The sequence below is a fragment of the Harpegnathos saltator genome, unplaced genomic scaffold, assembly GCF_003227715.2.
Source record: "Harpegnathos saltator strain DR-91 unplaced genomic scaffold, Hsal_v8.6 scaffold684, whole genome shotgun sequence".
Lineage (NCBI taxonomy): Eukaryota > Metazoa > Arthropoda > Insecta > Hymenoptera > Formicidae > Harpegnathos > Harpegnathos saltator.
In genome coordinates, this window is record NW_020230520.1 from 125,284 (window position 1) to 145,895 (window position 20,612).

Sequence of the window (20,612 nt, forward strand, 5' to 3'; positions counted from 1 at the left end):
CACGTGGCTGCGCGAGCGACATCGCGTAGCGGCGTATCGCACGTCACAACACTTGTTCGAGCTGCTCGTTCCACCTGCACTTTTCGCACTTTCACGTCTCGTTTATTCTCTCTCTCTCTTTCTCTCTCTCTCTCTGCTCTCTTGCTCTCTTGCTCGCTTGCTTGTGTGCGTATACGACTCGCTTCGTCGCGCGTGCAGCGAGGTGTGTAGTGCAGCGCGGCGGAAAAAGAACAGAACAATGACACGCGACTGAAGTCGCGTTTCATCTCGCTCTCGTTCGCGCGAGTACGCGTGGGAACCGAGAGTGGCGCTATTTTAAATTCAAATTCGAAATTTTAAATTTGGTATTCAGGGGGTGCCACTATCGGATACAATGGCGTCCTTAGTTGACGATGCAGGAAGATCGCGCGAACGATTACGCAGTGCCAAGCGCATTTTTGCTTCACTTTGATCTGGCGGTCAAGGTGAAACTTAGTCATGCTTCGTTGCGAGTCACGCATTTGCGTATGTAAGTATGCTTTATTGGATCGCGATTATTTGTGACTTTTTGATCACTCTGTGTTTTATCATTATTTGTGTTACTCGACACGTTACTCGATAGGATACTCGAGAGGAAAGATTAGCGAGAGAGTCCAAGAGACACCCTCGAGTCGACTTGATGAAAAAACCGCTTGAAAAGATGCCGCTCTCTTAAAATCTCTTAATCAATCAGATGATTAATCAATAAGATGAGGAGAAAAAACTGAAAACGAGTAATTCGGAGCGAGGGAGGATGACTTTTACGTCTTTGTAAGGTATATTTGACTTCACTTTTTCCTTTGACTTCCCTTGGTCTCCGTCTTGAATAATATCTCAGTGACGAAATGTAAAACTGAAACCAGTGGGTGCTACTGGGGGATTTTGTACACAAACAGCTTATTCGAAGGCAATCTTCATCATTTGCAGCAAATTGTGGCATAGCCCCGTACCTATCAACTTGCATATAGTTATTAACGCTAGTCGAGAAGAGCCACGCGATATTACTTCAACAACTTAATAAAACTTAATTAAACTGATACAGGTAGCTCGATATCGTGGTTTCACGGAGGTCTCTTTCGCGTGTTGCAGCTATGCAACTGAAGGCTGGCTGAAGGGTCAAGTCGCGTGTAACGAGAGATGGCGGCGTGTAACGAAGCGGGCACGCAGTGTCGGGAACGGAGCGAGCAGAAAGTAGAGAACGAAGTGGCGTAGGAAGGTAAGGCAAACGTGGAATATTAAGCGTGGGAAAGAAGCATATAGAGAAGAAGCAGGGCACAGGGAGGAAGAAGCGAGAGGCGAACATCGAGAGAGAGCGAGTCGAGAGTTGAGTAAAAGGGAATCATTCCGAACCCTTCGTTCTTCCTCTCGTCAATGCGCGCGATCGCTATTCGTCATTGTAACATAAGCGTTGAAAGTATGCAGAAAGAACGCAACGAGAGCGAGCAGTCCCATCGAGGCGACATTGTACGCCGGTTAGTTCCTAATCATAGTCAATTACATCGTCAACCGCGATACGTCGTCCGTATCGCAGCCGGTTTCGATGTGAGGTATCAGAGCAGCGATCGAGTCTCGACGACGATCACTGTTAATTCCGTGTTCACGGAACCGGGTCTCGGATCCATTACGCGTTCGGACGTTCGGCAGCTCGCTGATAACTTTCCGTGAAACGCGCGCGTGTAGAACCGACACGCGAACTATATTATCGGGTCGTCGACTCGAATTGCACGTTCATTACGGTCACGAGCTCAAATTCGCGCGCGTACAACGTACGTCTCGGGGGGTAGAGCGAGGCGAAGGGAGGAGGAAAATGCTCGGACTCGGAGAGCAAGAGCGGAGCCGGCGCTCGCGCGCGCGCGCGCGCCCGGCGCAGAGAGGAGATATACAATGATGTTAGAGGTGAGTCGAGGGAGGCCGGGGGAAGGAGAATGTTCAGCGGCATCCGGAGAACAGGACGAAGTGAAGGGGCATGAAGAGGGGCCCGATGTGAGGAGAGAAGAGACCAGTCGAGGCTCGCGCACCGGGAGTAGGGAGTTGCGGGCCTCATCTCGGGGGCCAGTTCGACTCGGGCTCTCTCGACTGCGTGTTGCCGCGCCATCGAACAAGGGGCATCCCTGGCGAGTAAATCGGTGCGCGATCGCGACGAACACCAGCGTGTGCACTCTCGTAGGGCACACAGACGGCCTCGCAGCGGCGTGCGAGCGAACTCCAGAGTGCGTGTCGCGCGCTCGTGCTCTCTCACTCTCTCTCTCACTCTATCTCTCTCTCTCTCTCTCTCTCTCTCTCTCTCTCTCTCTCTCTCTCTCTCTCTTTGCGCAAGTGATCGCGACATTATCATCGACAACGACCTGACCGCGGTACGCTTGGCCGTCGTGTGTCAGCCCCGTTCGCGTGCACTCATCGCGATCTGCGCGATCGCCCTGAGCCGTCTCCTCGTTCGAGGTGTCAAGTTAGCCTGACGAGTGAGCCCCGCGATGTGACTGTCGAGACGTTTGTCCCCCGTTTGTCTTGTTTCTCGTGAGTTTTCCGCTTTCGCTCTCGAGCGAGATTTATTGGTTAAAGGACTTTGACGCGCCGGCCCTTTCATCGGAGCGAAGTTGCCGGCGCATAAGCGAGCGAGAGAGTCGACGCGCATCGATACGCGTGCGCCAATAGCGTGGTGCGCCGATCGCTCTGAATCGGTCCGCGCTTGGCAGAGGTCAGAAGTCGGGCGTTTGTTTGCTGCGTGTGTTTGTTGTTGTGCGAGCGCGGTGGAGCACGGAGGCAAGAAACGACGACGAGAGGGAAGAAAAGCGCGGACCGCCGCGCGCGGTGATGCCGCCAGAATGCTGTCGTCGCCGTTGCGGCTCGTGCTCGCGTCCCGGTATCGCACGGCGACACGGCGGCCCGTAAACTCGCGGCGCGACGCGGCGTCAAGTGCAGGTGCAGGTGCGTCGAAACCGGCCAGTGCCGTCCGGAGCAACGACGCTCGCTCCGGCGATTTCCGGCGATGCGGGACGCGATACGCGAAATCATCCGCGACCTGAGCTCCGCGTCGTCAACCGTTCGACGCTTCCCCGCGACTCGCGATTACGCCGCGGACAGAGGATTATCGTCGTCGTTGTTGTGGTGTTGGTGGACGTCGCCGACGTCGTCGTCGTCGTCGTCGTCGTCGTCGTCGGCGTCGCCGTCGTCGTCGTCGTCGTCGGCGTCGGCATCCTCGTCGGCACCGGGTTGCATCGCGGGATCGCAACGGGAGCCCGCATCGTTCACCGGTGATCTCGTTGGACGTGCCACGGACGTGCCGGACGCTACCAGTGCGTCGCGCTGCACAGGGAAAGCAACAGGTACGTATGCGCATGTATATGTAACGTATGTCATGTGCGTGTGTGTGTATGCAAGTGCCGCATGAAGTTCCCTCGAGTTGCACGACGTTCGGGCTGTAAGCGCGCGCGCGCGCATGCTCTCGATCGAAGATATCGCGAACGCGGACGCGGACGGTTCGCGTAGAGTCGTCTCTCGACTCTACTCGGCCCCGACTCAACGACGGCGGCGGCGGAGGTTGCGGAACGCGTGCTAGCCTCTTTCGTCGCGGAAGAAGCGAAGCTCGGCGTAGTGCAGATAAGACGCATCTCGCGGCGCGATCTGCAAGCCGCGTTTTGTAGACGACGAATCGGTATGGGATTTTCGCTCTCTCTCTCTCTCTCTCGCTCTCTCCCTCTCTCTCTCTCCCTCTCTCTCTCTCTCTCTCTCTCTCTCTCTCTCTCTCTCTTTCTCTTTTCCTCTCCTTTTCTCTTGTGCGAGCGAGCCTTTGTGCTGGGAAAACGCGCGAGTCATAGTTTGCTGACTCCTGGTGAACGTCGCCGATACCGCGGAGTCATGCGTGACGATCCAGCCGTACGCTGCGGGGATTTTAATGGGCTCCTGTCAGTGGTCTTTAACCCGAAACTTGACAGTGTATCCCGCAACATACGTCTCTATCGTCCGCCATCCGGATTTGCGATTCTCTCTCATGCACCTGCGATCTGCCTGGAATACCACGACCAGGCTCCTCGAAGTCCGCTCGCGCGCGAATTTACGTATCTCGTAATTATTGAGATTAAAATGTCGGGACGTGTTTCTGCTCGAGAAACAAGAACAATCGCGTGCACCCGACGTCAGAAGTAGCCGATCTGGCCTAACTTAACTTAATCTAACCTAACCTAACATGCAATTACTTTCATCTTTATCCGGGCTGTCTAGAAAATAGAAACGCACGACGCAGTTACGCACTGGGTGCACGATAGTTACACAGTTAAGTTTACGTCAGACGAATACCTATATTTCACTGGAGAAGTCGGGACAGAATTATATTTATATGAAAACATTGGAAAGAGAGGGAACACGTTTGCAAATCCATAATTCCACAAGCATGTTTATATTGATTCATAAATATATTTTCATATATTATCATACACATATGTATTCTCCGTCATATCTGTTTTTCGGTACTTTCTATATTACGCGACGCACAAATACAGATAGAATTTCGCTGGAAATTACGTCACGCGTTGCGGATCGTCCGAAGTTCGTGTTTATAGTTTTTACTTGAGATAGTTCAGAGCGCAGCTGAGCAAAAAAGCACGCAAAGTTCAACGTCGGAAGAAGTTCGTGGCGATCAGCCAACGTGCCACCTGCACAGAGCGGTCGAAACGCGCGGTTCGCCGGTGAACGAGTAAAGGGAGGACGGAGGGGAGACCACCTACTCTCCTTCTTCCAGAACGTTAATTGGTCGTTTCACGAATTATAAAGCACAACGAGGCAGAGCACTCGCGGGAACTCGCCGGGCACTCTCTATCGCGCCCATTAACATGCCTGCGCTTCGCGCTATCATCAACGTCGCTCTTTTCGCTTAAACGCTAATGACGGCAAAAAGATACTAATTATTCTCCCTCCCCCTCCCCCGCCGCTCGCGCGGACCGCAACCCCGCGCAGTTTTCTTCTCCACTGACGACGTGCGGCCGCGCGTCGTCGCGCGGGCCGCATGGCCCGTTTTCCTTATTTTCCGCGCGTCTTCTCTCAGGCGGCCGACCGTGCCACGGTAATTACGGTGTAATTACGCGAGCGTTTATTTATCTTACGGCACTTGAGGGGTGAAAATTATGATTTTAGAATTGTGATAATCTCGCGCGGCCGCGTCTATGAGCCTTCCGAGACGCCGACGACGCCGACGACGGCGCCGCGTCATTGGCGCGACCACGACGAGGCTCGCCGGTGCGGAAAATTACATCTGGCGCGGGAAGGACTCGTTGTTTACTCGGAGTCAACGCAGTCTCCCCCGAGCCCGAACTGACCCCAGCCCGGCATATAATGCCCGCGGAGCCGCGGCGGACACCGACCGGGCGCATAAATTATCTTCGCGCGTTTAATTGCGCGCTAGTCCGCGGAATGAGCTCCCCTGCTATATCTCCTCTCCCTCCTCCTCTCTCTCTCTCTCTCTCTCTCTCTCTCTCTTTCTCTCCGCGCGAGAGCGAACAAGGCTGTAAATTTTAAGCAAATGGTAATCGACTCCGCGGCGCGTATGACCGCGCATCATTGTTAATCGCGAACACGGGGGGTGGTGTTCAGGCAAGGAAATTCTTCGCTTGTAAATGAAGGCAACACTCGGCACTGATCGATCGGCGATTTTGGCGGGCTAAAACGATTCAAATTAACATCGAGTAAATCGTGATTATACATAATGATTGTTTCAATCGATCACTTTGATTTGATCGATCACGCACTGACTGACCACCGATCAATTTCATCATCGTCGGTTAAATTATTCATAATTACATACATGACTTTGGTTTGATTAATTTCAATTATTGATCTTACTTTAGTCAGTTGTGATTTTAACCGATTAGTACTCAATATCGTCGCTGCGATAACATTGCTAATGGTGTTTTTTTTTAGTCTTTTAGCACCTCTTTATTTTTTCGCAAGGTGATTTTAGATTTTGCACAAAACACAGATGTTGCACGAGGAAAAGTTTAAGAAAATTTTTCGTCTCTTCGTGAAAATAATTATTTCCTCCCGCGAAAAAAAATATGCAAATTGGTACATTGATCGCTCAGGGAATACATCGTGAGACGAGGCGTTCCGTCGACGCAACTCATGTACATCGCGATAAGATTGCCTTCGACATTTACAAGCTTGTTTCTTTTTACGGACCCTTTTCATGACTGCACGCATGCTCTCGCGACGAATTGTCGTGCATCCGCGCTCGAACGCATGTCCGGATCTGTGCGCATGTACGGTGGCGATGATTCGCGTTATGACGTATACGCGGGGAGCATGTCCGTGAGCATGAGTCGACGATCGGCGGTAACTTTGCGCATACGAGTCGTTAAGACAAAGCTCGAGGCGCATACGGTTTCCTAGTGATCGGTTATACGGCGGTCCCTACCATTCGCGGTCATTAACTTCTGCATAAAGTAGCGATTCTTATCCCCGCCCGTGTCCCAGCTTTCTCGATATTATCACAATACAAGTGTATGAAAAGGAAATTACTGACACCTTCATTGAAATGTCCGCTCAGAAATTAACGCTCAGAGGCCTGAACTCTCGAGCATTCACTTGTCGAGCAATAATTCTGTTCTGTAATAATGATTTTTTCAGGTAAACGAAAAAAATATTCGGTTTTCTGCATCAGCCGAACGCAGCCGAATTATGAGATTTTTGTTTGGAAAAAAATCCGTTTTGCACCGGACCAAGAATTTCTCGATCATTATCTGCGTCGTATTTCTATTTATTTATTTATTTATATTTTCATATTCGTATCGTATTTATGTAGTGAAAGCATTGTTTGAGTAATTCGCTATTTCGTGGTATTGCTTCGGAGAGAAGAAATTCGTCTCTGAAATTTGGAGTAAAAGGAATGTCTCCTCTGTGTACTATCATATCATCATATTTATATTGTAGAAATGTGGTTGGGCGATTAGATGTGTCTCGAGTTGAACCGCGAGAAAGACTTTCGTCGTGGGAATGCACATTTTCGATTATAAAAGAGACGCGACCGCGATCTCACGACGCGCGAAGGCATCTCTCTCAGCGAAGGCATTTCGCGCGCGGCCGACATTCGGCAACTTCTTTTCGCGCTTTGCGCGCTCTAACGGCGCGCACACAGTGACTTATGAACCAACACGGGAAGCTGCGGTCGTTCACTCGCCGCGAGATAGACTTAACTTCTTGTGAGACTTCGCGGTCAAGGAACTGAATTACCGAGTGTAATTTGTAGCGGTAGGGTAGAGAGACTCGCGCGAGCGCGCGCGCGCGCGCGCTCTCCGGCGCGGCGTCAGCTGTAGCCGCGCGGAGCGTCTATCGCTCAATTCCGGTGATGCTATTAGATTTCAATGGCTCATGGTGGCTCCGACGCTGGCAGGACTGCGGCGGTGCCTGGCGTCCCTTATCGCCGCTGAGATTCCGCGGTTATTTGAATCGAGTTCAGATTGCAATTGTATCCGGCTTTTTGTGCGTGATATACGGGGCATTAGAGGCGCGCAGATACGGCCAGAGGGGGAGGAGGGTATGCATCGGGAAAGTCGACGCGGCCGCGCGCCGCTCTCTGTGAGCCATTTCGCAGAGAGATACATCCTCTACGGCCTCGAGATGATTTCTAGTTGGCTAAAATTGTGTATGTGTGTGACCGTGATTACAGAGTTATTCATCATCGAAAATTAAGGGTTCCGCTCTGCAGCTCTGTAGCCATTTGTTCGGCTGCACGGACAAAGGGTGGATTATTCTTCGTACGTAATGGCAGAGTCAAGTGCGTCTCAGTTTAACAGAATTTCCACATTTACGTACTTACGCGTCGACGCGTACGCGTAATCCTTTGGACGTGGAAGTGATATCGATTCGAGCGGAAAAACATTGAATTCGATCTAATTATATCGAGTTGTTGCGAGACGGGTATCTTATCTTTCAGCGGTATCTTCTTCCATCGCGGAAAGAGATTACGATGATATCATAATCTCACATTTTGTTTTCAAACTAGATGGACTCTCTGGGGTATCTTATTTGTTTCTAGCGCTTAACGTCGGAGGGCTTCCCGTTTAATCCTCGTGGACGACGAACCGCGCTGTAATTTTAGTCGCAGAAGCGAAGAAATTTCATTGACTCTGTGAGAAACAGCTTATGATTCATGACTCCACTCTGTCGTCACAGAGTCGGGTAATTTTTCTAGAGAGCGCATCGCGTGTCCCCGCGTCAATTATGTCAAAAGTAAGCCTCTTACGTTCGCATATCCGAATAAAAAGTTGACTACGTATATTCGAACGGTGGCTGGAAGAATGTTACCTGTATGTACATGTGTGTGTGTGTGTGTGTGTGCATGCTTGTGCGAAAGTGGATGTTCGGCGAGCGTGCCATAATCCGACGCGGTTACGTTACTCGTTTTTTTCCCTCGATGTCCTTCGAGATCCGCGAATCTCGGCGTGACACTCACCGCGGTCAACCTTGTACTACCTGTCGCGATCTCATACAAACTCTTGGACCGCCCGTGTCTTTTATTGCACGCTTAATCTCTCGCTAATACCGCATACGTGGAGTTCGCAATGATTAATAATACCGAAGTCGCTAATACCGGATATATCCTGTTAAGATATGAGACCTAATCAAGCGGCAAGTTACTCGCATCTTCCTTATTTCAGAGAGTCGAGCAAATTATTCTACCTATTTCCGCGCTTCTCGCGCGATTTCGCGCGTAAAACCGGCACTGATTATCAATCGTGTGTGTGTGTGTGTGTGTGTGTGTCGCAAATATTGCTAAATTATAAGATAGTATAACTTCACTTGCATTCCCTTGTTAGCTCCGTCGTGTTCAACTAATGAATAGTGATTAATGCACTGTGTGTTATAGTATTTCTAAAATAAGAGTTTCTCTTTTCTTTGAGAAGCGGCTATAATTAGAAACTGGTTTCAACGTGTTTCGTTACTTTCTATATTCAAGTCAAGAGAAATTCCCGTTAGAAACTATTATTTATTTTGAAGCATCTGTAATTCTGGAAGAAATTAGCTACTAAGTTGATCTCTGTGACGAATGTATCAATTGACGTACGCTAATAATCGGATCGAGTTTCACGTTATTATTCGAGCCTAAGAAGAACACGAATGTTTCGGGTCGAATGACTCGGCGAGACGCGAGCGGTGTATCGTCGATATCAAAATATTGAGTAATGTAATACAGGCGAAAGCATTTACATTACCAGGCTCGTCACACAAAGAAGCGGGCACTCTCTCGACACGAGCGAGGTGACGTGGCGATGTCTTTCAAGGCTGTCCTACGATTTATAATACACGACACGTGGGCGTTCAGTCCAGTTCAGTCGAATCTGGGGGGACATTACGGCGAAATGGAGGAGACATTAAGAGGTGTAGGATGTTTTTAAGTGACGAACAAAATTAGAGTCCTGAAATGCGACGTTGAGTTTACTGTCACGAAAATATCGAAGCTCTATCATAGTTCTCTATCCAAGTCCCGAGTTGAAAAATGAAGAAATCGAAGCTATCATCAGCCAATCTTTTTCTTGACGATTAACGGCAAATACGTGTACATTAGTCGTAAAAGCGCAAAACATAAACGCACAAATGAGTAATCTAAGCTCAAGAGGGTCGCAGTTAGAATCCAGAGTTACACTCTAATGAGATCATTCTTTGCGCGCGTTGTCGCGAGTTGAATCAAGACGATTCGATTTGCTCCGATTGCGCGGCAACAGCGGCTCGAAAAAATTGACAGCGCGTACGCGTCGCGGTATATGAAATTTATCCGCGTACGCACGAGTAATCGTAACTCAGCCGTAACGAGCTGTTTTGATACCGTTGGTCCGCTTTCCGCGTATAGATCGTCGCTTAAAATCGCGTAAACGTTGGCAGCGATAGCGACTCCATGATCGAGCAGCTCTGCAATTGTGATACACATAAGCGAATATGTACGAGACCATTCGGTACATAAGCGCTCCCCCCGTCCGCTTTTACGGAGAGAACATCGTGTAATATGAGACCGCTCTCCGACGGCTCTCCTTCTGGGATAGTTTAGCACGTCTGCTGGCTACCAGCCTGTTTCGCGACGATCGCGTGTGAATCTGCATATTTTATTTTACATATAAAGTCGATGATGATCCGTGAAAACCATTCACGCGGTTTAGCGGATGACAGTAATCGCCCATTGTTAATTGCAACGTGAGAGAGTGAACACTTTACGAGTGCCATTTAATTGCACCTTGCGAAAATTTACATTCCTGAGAAGCTTTTCTCGTTTGCTGTTGTTCTAATTGTTGAAAGTAGTAACGCAAAATACATCTTATTAAAATACACGCATCACTCTAGAGTATCTGTGTATGAGAAAATTGAGCGAAAAAGAGCAAAGAGATTGGTCTTAACAAATTAAAATATTCAAAAACGCACGTGTGATAAGATACGGAACGTTGGCGCTTCAAGTGAATCGCGCCAACAGCGAGCACCGTCGCGTTCCGTCGCGATGCATCTCGCATTTCATAAATTCCCTTTAAGCGTCATCTTTGTTACACATTTCCCGCGCAGGCGTGAGTTTCCATCTAAAGGTTGTTACGAGCTACATTTCATTAAGGTTGCCGCGTTAGAGACTCGCTGATTAGTACGCGCGCGTGACCCGTTCCCGGCGTATCTCATCAGCCGGACTCTCTTCTTACGCTGGTTTTTTCGCCGATGATCGCCATCGTAGCCGGGTGAAATTATGCGACCGGAATGGCAGATGTTGATATTATTAGCATTATGCCATAGAGAGGAGCAAACAAGCGAACGAGCAGCAACAAGGCAGTTAGCGAGCGGAGGCGCGCGACGAGGTCGCCGGCGATTTCCGTCCCAATAAAATGTTCCAGAGGGTGTAATTACGCGACGTCAGTTAATCGACGACGATCGGAGGCTGCGTCGCGATGTCGCTCACCCGTTAATTACGCCGCCCGGTTATTAATTCAAGCCGAGGCCTATAACCGTCTTCCCCTCCTCGCCATCTCTCTCCTCCTCTCGCTGTACCCGGTATTAGATAGCGCCGTTAATTAATTATTTTCGCGAGACACGACTTGTCGCATAATGCGCAGACACTTAAAAGACGACGATCGATGCGGCTGCGTCGAGGCTGCGTGTGCGAGGGGTGTGGCGACGGTCGTAAGTTCATCCTGGATTGACACCCGAGCCCAGGATTTTCGCGAGAGAGCGTTTTCCCTCTCTCTCCCTCTCTCTCTCTCGCTCTCTCTCTCTCTCTCTCTCTCTCTCTCTCTCTCTCTCTCTCTCTCTCGCATGTTCGTGTTAGTCGCAAAGTCGAGAGATCTTTATTACGGACGCGGCTCTGACTTAATTCGATGAGTCCGTCTAATGTAACTAGCTATCCATCTACCAGCGGAACGATCGGTCGGTCGATCGATCGATCGGTCGGTCGGTCGGTCGGTCGGTCGGTCGGTCGCGTCGCACGTTGCAAACCTGTTTCCGAGCCTCCCGATGTTTTACGACGATCGGCCGTACTCTTCGACGAGGTTAATGAACGCCAAGTGATCGCGTTTGAGGAATGCGCTTCTCCGCGAGAATCTTAGGCTAACTTTCAGTTTCGATCCGTTGCGGATCTGTCTGTTGCGGGGAGTTCATAGCGCGCACCCGCGAGTCTCCTCCGATTCGCGCGTCCGACATCATCGGACATCGTCTACGTCTCTCTGTGCGTCCGAATGTTGCGATAAGTCGAGCAATTTGCACGTGTGTGAATGCACATGAATAGGTTCGTGCCGTACTGATAAGACACGTCGAGTTTTCGACCTTGACCGGAATATCAAAGCTATTGTTCTCTTGAGTCTAAAGTACTTTCTGGAAGATTGTAGTAGCAAATCAATACGGGACAGATACTCCCGCATGGAAAAAAAGATCTGAATTCGTGTAACTTAATGGGGACCAGACGAAAACTCTCGGTGACGAGGAATGACATCTCTGCTGTGTTCGTGAGCCGAGAACACACATCAATATTTGAACCTGAGATAACTCTGAAAGCAATTAATCAAGTAGGAATCCGTTATCTCTCTTCTTTCTGTTATATATATAACTTTCTGTTATTTATAACAAAATTTTTTTCATTCGGCCTTTAGGATAATAGAAGAAAATGAAGTAACACTAAGCGAATTATTTTTGCCACGTCTGAGATACAGGATTGCGAATGAAAACGAATAAATTACGAGCTCGTGAAATCACCCGCGGATATCGGAAACGGATGAGCGTCTTAATTATGATAAATAAATATAGAGTCGGACAAATTGCTCGTTGATGAATATTTATGCGCGATCAAGAGCGGCTGCGTAAACGGCTCCTGCGCGACGATAATACGTAAAATCCGTCGTAATTAATGCGTGCACACGTTAGCATTTGCGGCTGCGCGTTCGAATATGATCACGAGGTGTAAAAAGAGGCATACAGCAGGGCATAGCGGGGAAGGGTCGAATTAAGGAAAAGAAATGATACTTTAACGCCCCGTAATGTCCCGTTACGGTTTTAAACGCAGCTAAACGAGACCATGGAAACCTCGTTCGTCCACAAAATGACGATAATTACGCGAGTACGGTAATGCTATATCGGATGTGAGTTTCCGCTCGCGTTGTAGGTAAGGCGAGCTCGCGGCTTCGCACGAAGATACCTTCGATTTCACGTCGCCGGCGGGTACTCCGATCGGCGTTGCGAGAAGACGAACTCATCGTCTACTCAGGCGTGACGGAACGCGTGTCTGTGCACTTTGCACTAATTTCATTTGCTCGCGATGACCCCGGTGACACGATAATTAAGCGGGATCCCTTCCTTGCACGATGGTCAAGTTGGTATTTTGCGATAGTGACAAGGCACACTTTCGCTTATGATCCTCCTGCACACCTGCACACTGAGAGAGGAAAAGTATTTAAAAAGAAAAAATACTTATTAGTTATTATTAATTAATTAAAACTACGTTCTTAACGAAGTATACATTTTCTAATATAAAAAATGTATGCTACTAGTATCCACCGAGTAAATATTTTTTATTTCTTAGATGCTTTTTCCTCTCAATGCAGCTATCAGAAGTCACGGAAAGAAGATCGAAGATTTAATTATATTTTCGATATAAATTATTCTTTCTGTAGCTTCCTCTTAAAATTTAAAAAAAAAAATTATTCAGCAGCTGACATGAAGTAATTTCATGTCGTGTGATTATATGCATTACGCGATCATATTTTTGTCATTCGGTAATATATTTATTGTCGTGTCGAGAGAGGTTGAGAAACACTCTTGGAAAGAACGAAGGGGGCAAAGGGGTCGACCATCAAGAAGAAGCATGCTAAAGTGTCACGCTCACCGTAAATTCGTGTTTGTTTCAGAATGCTGTCCTCGGGACAAGACGCACCGCCCAATAATTACTCCTCCGGCAATGTCGTCCTCCAAGGAGCACCGTGCGGTCAGTGCCGAGACTTGTGCCCCGCCGGATACGTGCCGCACTTCTGGCGGTGAGTACCACTTGCATGCTTGCATACTTTTGTGTTAGCTCTCGGTGCGAAAATTTTGCCCATTGAATTTCATCCGAAATAAATTTGACTGAATAAACTTTTCATCTGTGTGTGTGTTATAAAAGGAGTGAAGGGGAAGAGAGAGAGAGAGAGAGAGAGAGAGAGAGAGAGAGATCTCGCTGGCTGTGCATGAAAAAAGTATACTGCAAAACCCCGCTCCTCTACCTGAGTTTCTAAAAATTAATTCCGATGCACGATAAGTACGCACGCTCCTTTGTATTTTTCTCCAACGAGTACGGCCGATTTTTCGCACCGATCTAATAACGTTCGTGCGTTTCTTGCAAGCGCCCTCGCCGCTCGTAAACAAGCGCAGGTGCGAACCGTCGATTTTCCCGCCGCAAGTCGGCAGGGGGACGGTCGAGGTCACGTTGCAAAAAGATCTCGACTGAGAGGGGTGACCTGGCTGAGATCTTGAGGTCAGCCCTGCGCACGTGATGGGCGGATCGATAAAGAGAGGTCAGTAAAGAGAAAAAAGAAAATAAAAACATTCCTCGCGCGAAACCGGAAAAATGATTGCGATGGGTGGCACCCGTCTCGTTCTGCGCGCTGGGTGAATCGGTCCGATGTGCCTCTCTATCTACGATCTCGAATAAGTGTATCCGATGCAGTAACGCGCAAATTTGCGCGAGAGGAATTGCGGATCGGTAGATGGACGAACGGACGGACAGATGGATGGATGGATGCATGGATGGATGGATGGATGCATGGATGGATGGATGGGTGGATGGGTGGACGGACGGACGAACGGACGGATAGAAACTGTTTATCGCGTACTATGAAATCACGCTTGCCGAGAGCAGCAAGAAGGGAACGCAGGAACCGCGCTGATGAGAGATGAGAAGCTTTGAGCGGCACTTACGTCTCCAGCGCGCGCGCGCTTCCTTTCGCACTGCAGCGACTTTCAATAAGATCTATTTAATAATGCGGGGCCAGCTTTCGGTTAATTACAAGCCACCGCGAGCGAGAACTTCGATTATGGGCCATTATTATGGATTGCGTTTGTTTTGTGATAGACGATAGCTTCGAATTAGTACCATGCGCGCGTGTAAGGATCCTCCGAGCCCCGGCTCCGATCGTTATCATACATGGTAGTTACTCCCCCCCCCCCGCGTGAGAGATAGATTAGTTCAATGATTATCTTCTCCTACAATCTCGGGTAAAACCCAGCGAGAGCATAGGTTTCCACGTATTAACGCGGCTTAGCGGCGAGTTGGCCGCTTTTACATTCGTCGGTCGTTCGTAGACTCGAGATAAAAAGTCCGCGATTAGACTGCGGCAGGTTTTCTCTATCATCGCCCAAGACCGTGCTAACTCACGGAGACTTTGAGGAGACTTTTTTTTCTCCCTTCGTGCGATTGTAATGATCGTAAATGAGACAAAATGATTAGACATGTCCTCGTAATAACCATTATGCGCGATATTTGTGCGATCATCTTAGGTGCGAAAACTCCGTCGCGCCGTCCCTCTATCTTTCAAAGGTAAATTTTGCTTGAAATAAATCTGACGGGGGGGTTTTTCATTCGTATCGTAAAAAAGCGAAGAGAGAAAGATTTCGCCAGATGTATGAGAAAAAATATCCGCAAGTATCCTGAAATCGACTCCTAAAAATCCATTTCGACGTTGCGCATGTTTATTTTCAATACTTCGTGCGTCGACTTAATGACATTCGTGCGTTTCTCGCACGAGCGCTTTCGCCGCTCGCAAACAAGCAGGTGCACAATCGAGCCATTCGCCGAGGTTCAATTAATTTATAGAAACCACCGTCGGGGGACCGACTTTGTCCGCGAGCGCGTCCGCGAGGCATCTTCGAGGATGTCGCGCGACGCGCTCTCAACGGATCTCTCCGTCGTCGCGTTTTGTTTCTGATGCACCGGCTGACATCGGCCGCGTCGACTCTCCCGTCGCCGCCGCCGCCGATCTCCCGATCAGGTTAGCCTTCGGCGCGAGAAATCGGGCGAGAGGAGACGGCGAAGGCGGTTAGGAGAGGAGAGCCCGCGCGCGCGCCCGAGAGGGTTCTTCGCCGAGGTTCCTCTCGGAGCCGCTTTGCTCTCGCAGCGAGATCGAAAGAAGGCAAAACGAGCGTTTCTCGACTTCGGGTCGTAGGGTCGACTCGTCGGTCTCACGCGAGCCCTGCGTGCAACGAGACCGGCGCGATGGGCCGTTCCAAGACGAATCGGCTGGCAACCGAGGTAACCCACGGCAAGTGGGACGGGGAGGGGGGGATGGGACGCGTTGGAACGAGAGAGGGATACGTATGTTGGTCTGTAATTAACATACCGAACCTTCCTTGAACGCGCGCGCGCGCTGGCCCGGCCGGTCGGTCGGCAGTACGTTCGTTCGTTCGTTCGTTCGTTCGTTCGTTCACAGGGTCGTTCGTTCCTTGCTTCGCGAAACGCACCTCGTAGCGCAACATCCAGCCACCATTATCGCTTTGGAGCAGCGCCGACGGATTTCACATCCTCGGCCCTTCTCGCGCCCGTTAATGCGCGGGCCGATGTGGCCGATTCGAGAGAGAGAGAGAGAGAGAGAGAGAGAGAGAGAGAGAGAGAGAGAGAGAGAGAGAGAGAGAGAGAGAGTGAGAGAGGGCGGGAGGGAGGGAGGGAGGGAGGGAGAGTTTACCCTCTCGTTGCTAAAGACGAAGAGTAGTTGGCTGATGTATGGCATCATCTCCGCCTGTCCGAAGAAAGGAGAGAGGAGAGAGGAGGGGGGAGGGAGCGCGATCGTGGGCATTGAATCGGAACTGACGCAAACGCTCTAATGGTCGGCGTTTTACTTTCATTGATGATGAAAGTAACGCGAATGCTCGACGCGAGCACGAGTGTACTCCACGCACGTAGTGCGCTCTCACATTGACGCTGCGTTAATTGCGGAAGGCGCGCGCGAGCTTGCGATCTTATCCGGAGCATCGCGCTACGCAAGGCGTGTCAAACGTCTCTTCCAGTGTACGTTTCTTCCAGTGAATAATGAATTCCTGCGGCTGACTTTCGTTTCCAACGCTAAATGTCTCGTTACATAAACGTCGCGCTTGAAACTCCGCTCTAAGCCGCCACGACGCCAGACGCTCAAATCTGAATCGGAGAATTGCGACGCGCTGCGTCCGCTTAGTCCGATCTTATCATTGAAATTCGCCGAGATCTTGCGCCGCGCTTCACCACCTGCTGATTTCTCAATCGTAGCTCCTTGAAAAAATTTCCGCTGCGAGATTACTTGATTACCGTAATATTCTGCGCAATGTATGTTTCTCTCGCACAGACCGCAAAGGAAAAGCCACTTATCAGCCAAGCACTCTCGTTTCAGTTTGACGTGAAAATGAGCAGGACTTTCTAAGGGTTAATTCTACTCATAATTAACTTTTTATTCAACACGAGGAGCACACACGGAGCGAATATAAAACGAAAACGTTACTAGGCTTTCTTATCGAATTTAAAGATCGTACTGATTAAATACGTCGAAGTCTCTGCCAATATACCTAAGATTACCGAAGCGTTGCAAATAATCGGCGGAAGACGTCATTGATTTGACGTCGGTGATTTGATCTTGCGTCGTTATAAAATTTCGTCGCACTTATATAGTCTGCGGTTTGACTTCGTCGCGGCTCGTCAATATCATCAAGTTCTCCATAACTGAAAAATGACCATTCGAGGGATCCGGCAATCATCGGTCGCCATAGCGCAGCCGTTTTTTTATGACCTTCGATTGTTGTGTTTCGCATTTACTACACGGCGTGATACAGGTGTATTGAAAAAAAAAGAGAGGTCTCGCGCGATTCGCCGAGCTTGCCTGGGAAGAAATGGCGGCTCGACGAGCTTGACGAGGAAAGTAGCGCATAATGAACATCCGTTATTTCCAATTCGATTCGTCACGAGGGAATAGCCGCGAAAATGTCCAAGTCTCTCTCTTTCTCTCTCTCTCTCTCTCTCTCTCTCTCTCTCTCTCTCTCTCTCTATGGACGTCTGAAGTGCCTTTGACGTTCTCGACGTTTGAGCCCGGGCTCAAACGTCGAGCTCTTTACGGCCGACGTTGTTGTCTCCCATCATCATCGTCGATGTCTTGTCCCGATGATGCGGGAAAGTGAAATTACGCAGACGCGGAAGCCCGCGGAATCGCCTGATTCATGGCCGCTAACCGCGAGTTTGCGAGTTATTTTATCGGCTCGTTCCACAAAGCGACCGGACGTGCGCGCGCATGTATCATGTAATTTTAAATTTTACATAGCAACGAAATATTACATATTACAGCCGCACCAATTCTTCCTTCTTTTTAGAAACTTGTGAAATTACTGAACTAAAGTTTCCTCCCTGTTGGAACGCTGCTGCTTCAATCGCGCGTATACAGGAGATTTTTCGACAATATAGGACATTTCTCCCAAGATATATATATATATATATCCCAGCTGGACATTTCAAATCGGTCACTTTGTATAAAACATTGAAATGATTTTAACAGAAGAAGGTCACTCGATCGACCTCCGAACGAACGCATTTCCGAGAGAAGTGCGTGGACGCGCGCACGCACTTCTCGATGCTCGGCCGAAACCGCGAGATTAAGGATGCAGGTGCGCGTGTGGGTTCCTCGCGCACAGTTCTCAACCGCCGGGGCCGATTCCCGTCGTCGGCTCGCACACGGGATGCAGGACAACCGGAGCCGGCCGAGTCGATCGGCGCGATGCGCGCTGCTGTGCAAATACGTACGCGAGGAGGCGAACGGCGTCGCGCGATATTTCGAGATCGGAGGAGCGCAGCGCACTTCGGGCAGCACCCGGTTTCATCTCTGTGAATACGAGCAGGCCGCCACGGTTTAATGTCCCGAGATGAACGCGCGAGTAGACCTAATTAGCGGCTTCCGAAGCGGTCGCGCGGTGTACCGTAAAAGGCAGGGCACGCTGGATCCCGGCGAAGAGACGCGGCGAGAGGAGGAGCTCGGAGAGAACGAGAAAAAGCGGCCGGATCCGTTGCCATAAAAATCATTCCGGGATAAGAGCGTTTCCGAGCCGGCAGGAGGCATCCCTGGTCGGTCGGTCGGTCGGTCGGTCGGTCGGTCGGTCGGTCGCGTCGGCCTCTCATTTTTTAATCGGCGGCCGGTGTAATTTACGCGGGCGCTTAGGCTAAATGAGCCCCGTGGAATTTACCGTGGAAAAGCCCGCTCCTGCGCGCGCGCGCGCGCGCGTTTTCTCATGCGCGCCGACGCGCCCCAATCGTGTCTATCAGCTCGGCGCGCCGTTCACGCCGCGGACATTCATCATCGAGATCCTTTAAATCACTTAACGGACATAAACGAAGCCCGGCCTGCTCATTAACGAAAAGAGATATTCGACGCGCGAGAGCCATTTATACGCGTTCAAGCGGGATAATGAATTTTTTCACGCCGCGCGCCGCGCCGCGCTGCGCCGCGCGTGATGAACTACGTGAGTTCGTCTCTAACCGTCTCGCTCGCAGCATGTTCGATCATAAATAGACTTTCGCTTCGTTTGCAGTCGTACTACGGTTTCAGACGTCGCTCAGAGAAGCGTTCGCGGAAGGACTCCTCTTCCCTCTCGGGGAAAGAGAGCCGCTTCTCGCAGCTTCTCCACTGCCGGTCGCGCGCGCCGGATACCTTCGCAAGCTGAAACTCCGAGGCGAGGCGCGAAGACCTGAAGGTTGATTCGGAAACACGTTACGGTCGATTGAGGCTACGGGCTGTGAAACGTTTGCAACAGCGGTCTTTCTCATAATTAACATTTCGTTGCTGCGTGATCCTCGGTAACGGATATGCGATTTGCATACGCATTCCTCCACGTACTTCGGAAGCGACACGGCGCTCACGGCAGATAAGAGGTTGTTAAGGCGGTGATACAGCGCGCATATAAATACGACGTGTCGTGTCGCCGGAGACGTTCGTTCCATACGTCGTCGTGTTGAGATTATCGCTAATTAATCCGCCAATTCTCGAGCGAAACTTCAGCTCTGCCGAACTGCCGGACGGCTCGTCGCGTCGCGTCGCCGCGCCGCGTCGATTTCTCGCGGTCGCGGTCGCGCCGGCGAAAATAACGGAAAGAAGCGAGCGAAGGCGGAGGCGCTTCGTTCGCGTCCGCCGATCGGCGGCGATCGGCGAGCGCAAAATCGCCGAAGACGAGCGAAAAGTCGATCTTGCGCTCGAGCACCCCTGGCCTTCTTCCTGCCGTCGCGGAGGAACGCCACGCGAAGCGAAAGAGGACGAGCCAGCTGTACTGCTGTGTTGCTGTTGCTGCGCAGAGCACGTCAGGAGAGGACCCAAAGGTCTTCAAGTTTTTGTCGAACGCATGCGAGAGCCGCAACAGGGAGCGACATTCTTCTTCCTTCGGGCCCTCGTCTTCCATTCTCCTCGTTCGACCGCGGCGTTCCCGAACGCCGCTTTCGCCTCGATCTCAAATCCGCGCGATATAAACCGCACGCACGCGGGCCCAATGCAGCCGCGAAATCGCGTTCAAGGCCGCAAACGTGTCTCGTGATCGTTGTTTCATGGGACCGAACGTGAATGCTTCCCTTTGGCGGAGAGGCTAGTGGAGAAGAGTGGAAGCTTTCAGGGGTCTTTGAGTCGACAGATATTCACTCTTCGTTTACATCGTCGAGTTTACATCGACGTGAGTCTCAAGTCCTGCGCTAGTGGAGTATGTCTTAAGATCGTGCTCGATTCTCGATTATTTCCGCAGGATTATTTCTGCAGGAAGCGAGTCATCCGTTTGCCCTAGAAATTATTCCAACCGAGGCGAAAAAGTCCAAAACTTGACTCGCGAGCTATTGCTCGAAATCGAAGAGAATATTGTTTGGGATGTTGGGTCACGATTTAATCTTTGAATTCGTCTTTCACGTGATCGTCGATATTCCGCAACGGGTCCGAACGGGAGTTCGAGCGCTCGTTTTCGTTACGTGCAAGTATTTTAATTCGCGGCAAGGGGGGGGTGTGCGCGCGGAGGGGACGAGTATCTAAACGAGACTAAGAAAGGCACGAGTCTCTGCAGTCGCGCTGATGCTTAATTTGGAATTAAGATCTCGACGCGGAAGGACTGATGAGACGCGTAGATACCAAGACATCGCGACATCA

General features: G+C 50.2%; 1 protein-coding gene across 1 annotated transcript in view; it reads left to right on the plus strand.

Moving 5' to 3' along the window:
- The first annotated feature begins 3,273 nt into the window (after positions 1-3,273).
- Positions 3,274-20,612, plus strand: part of LOC105188468 (protein prickle) — a 145,131-nt gene continuing 127,792 nt past the window's right edge. Inside the window, exons 1-2 of the mRNA XM_011149949.3 lie at positions 3,274-3,341; positions 13,368-13,493. Of these exons, the coding sequence (XP_011148251.1) occupies positions 13,369-13,493 (125 nt within the window). The 5' untranslated portion in view covers positions 3,274-3,341; position 13,368. The remainder of the gene's footprint in view (positions 3,342-13,367; positions 13,494-20,612) is intronic.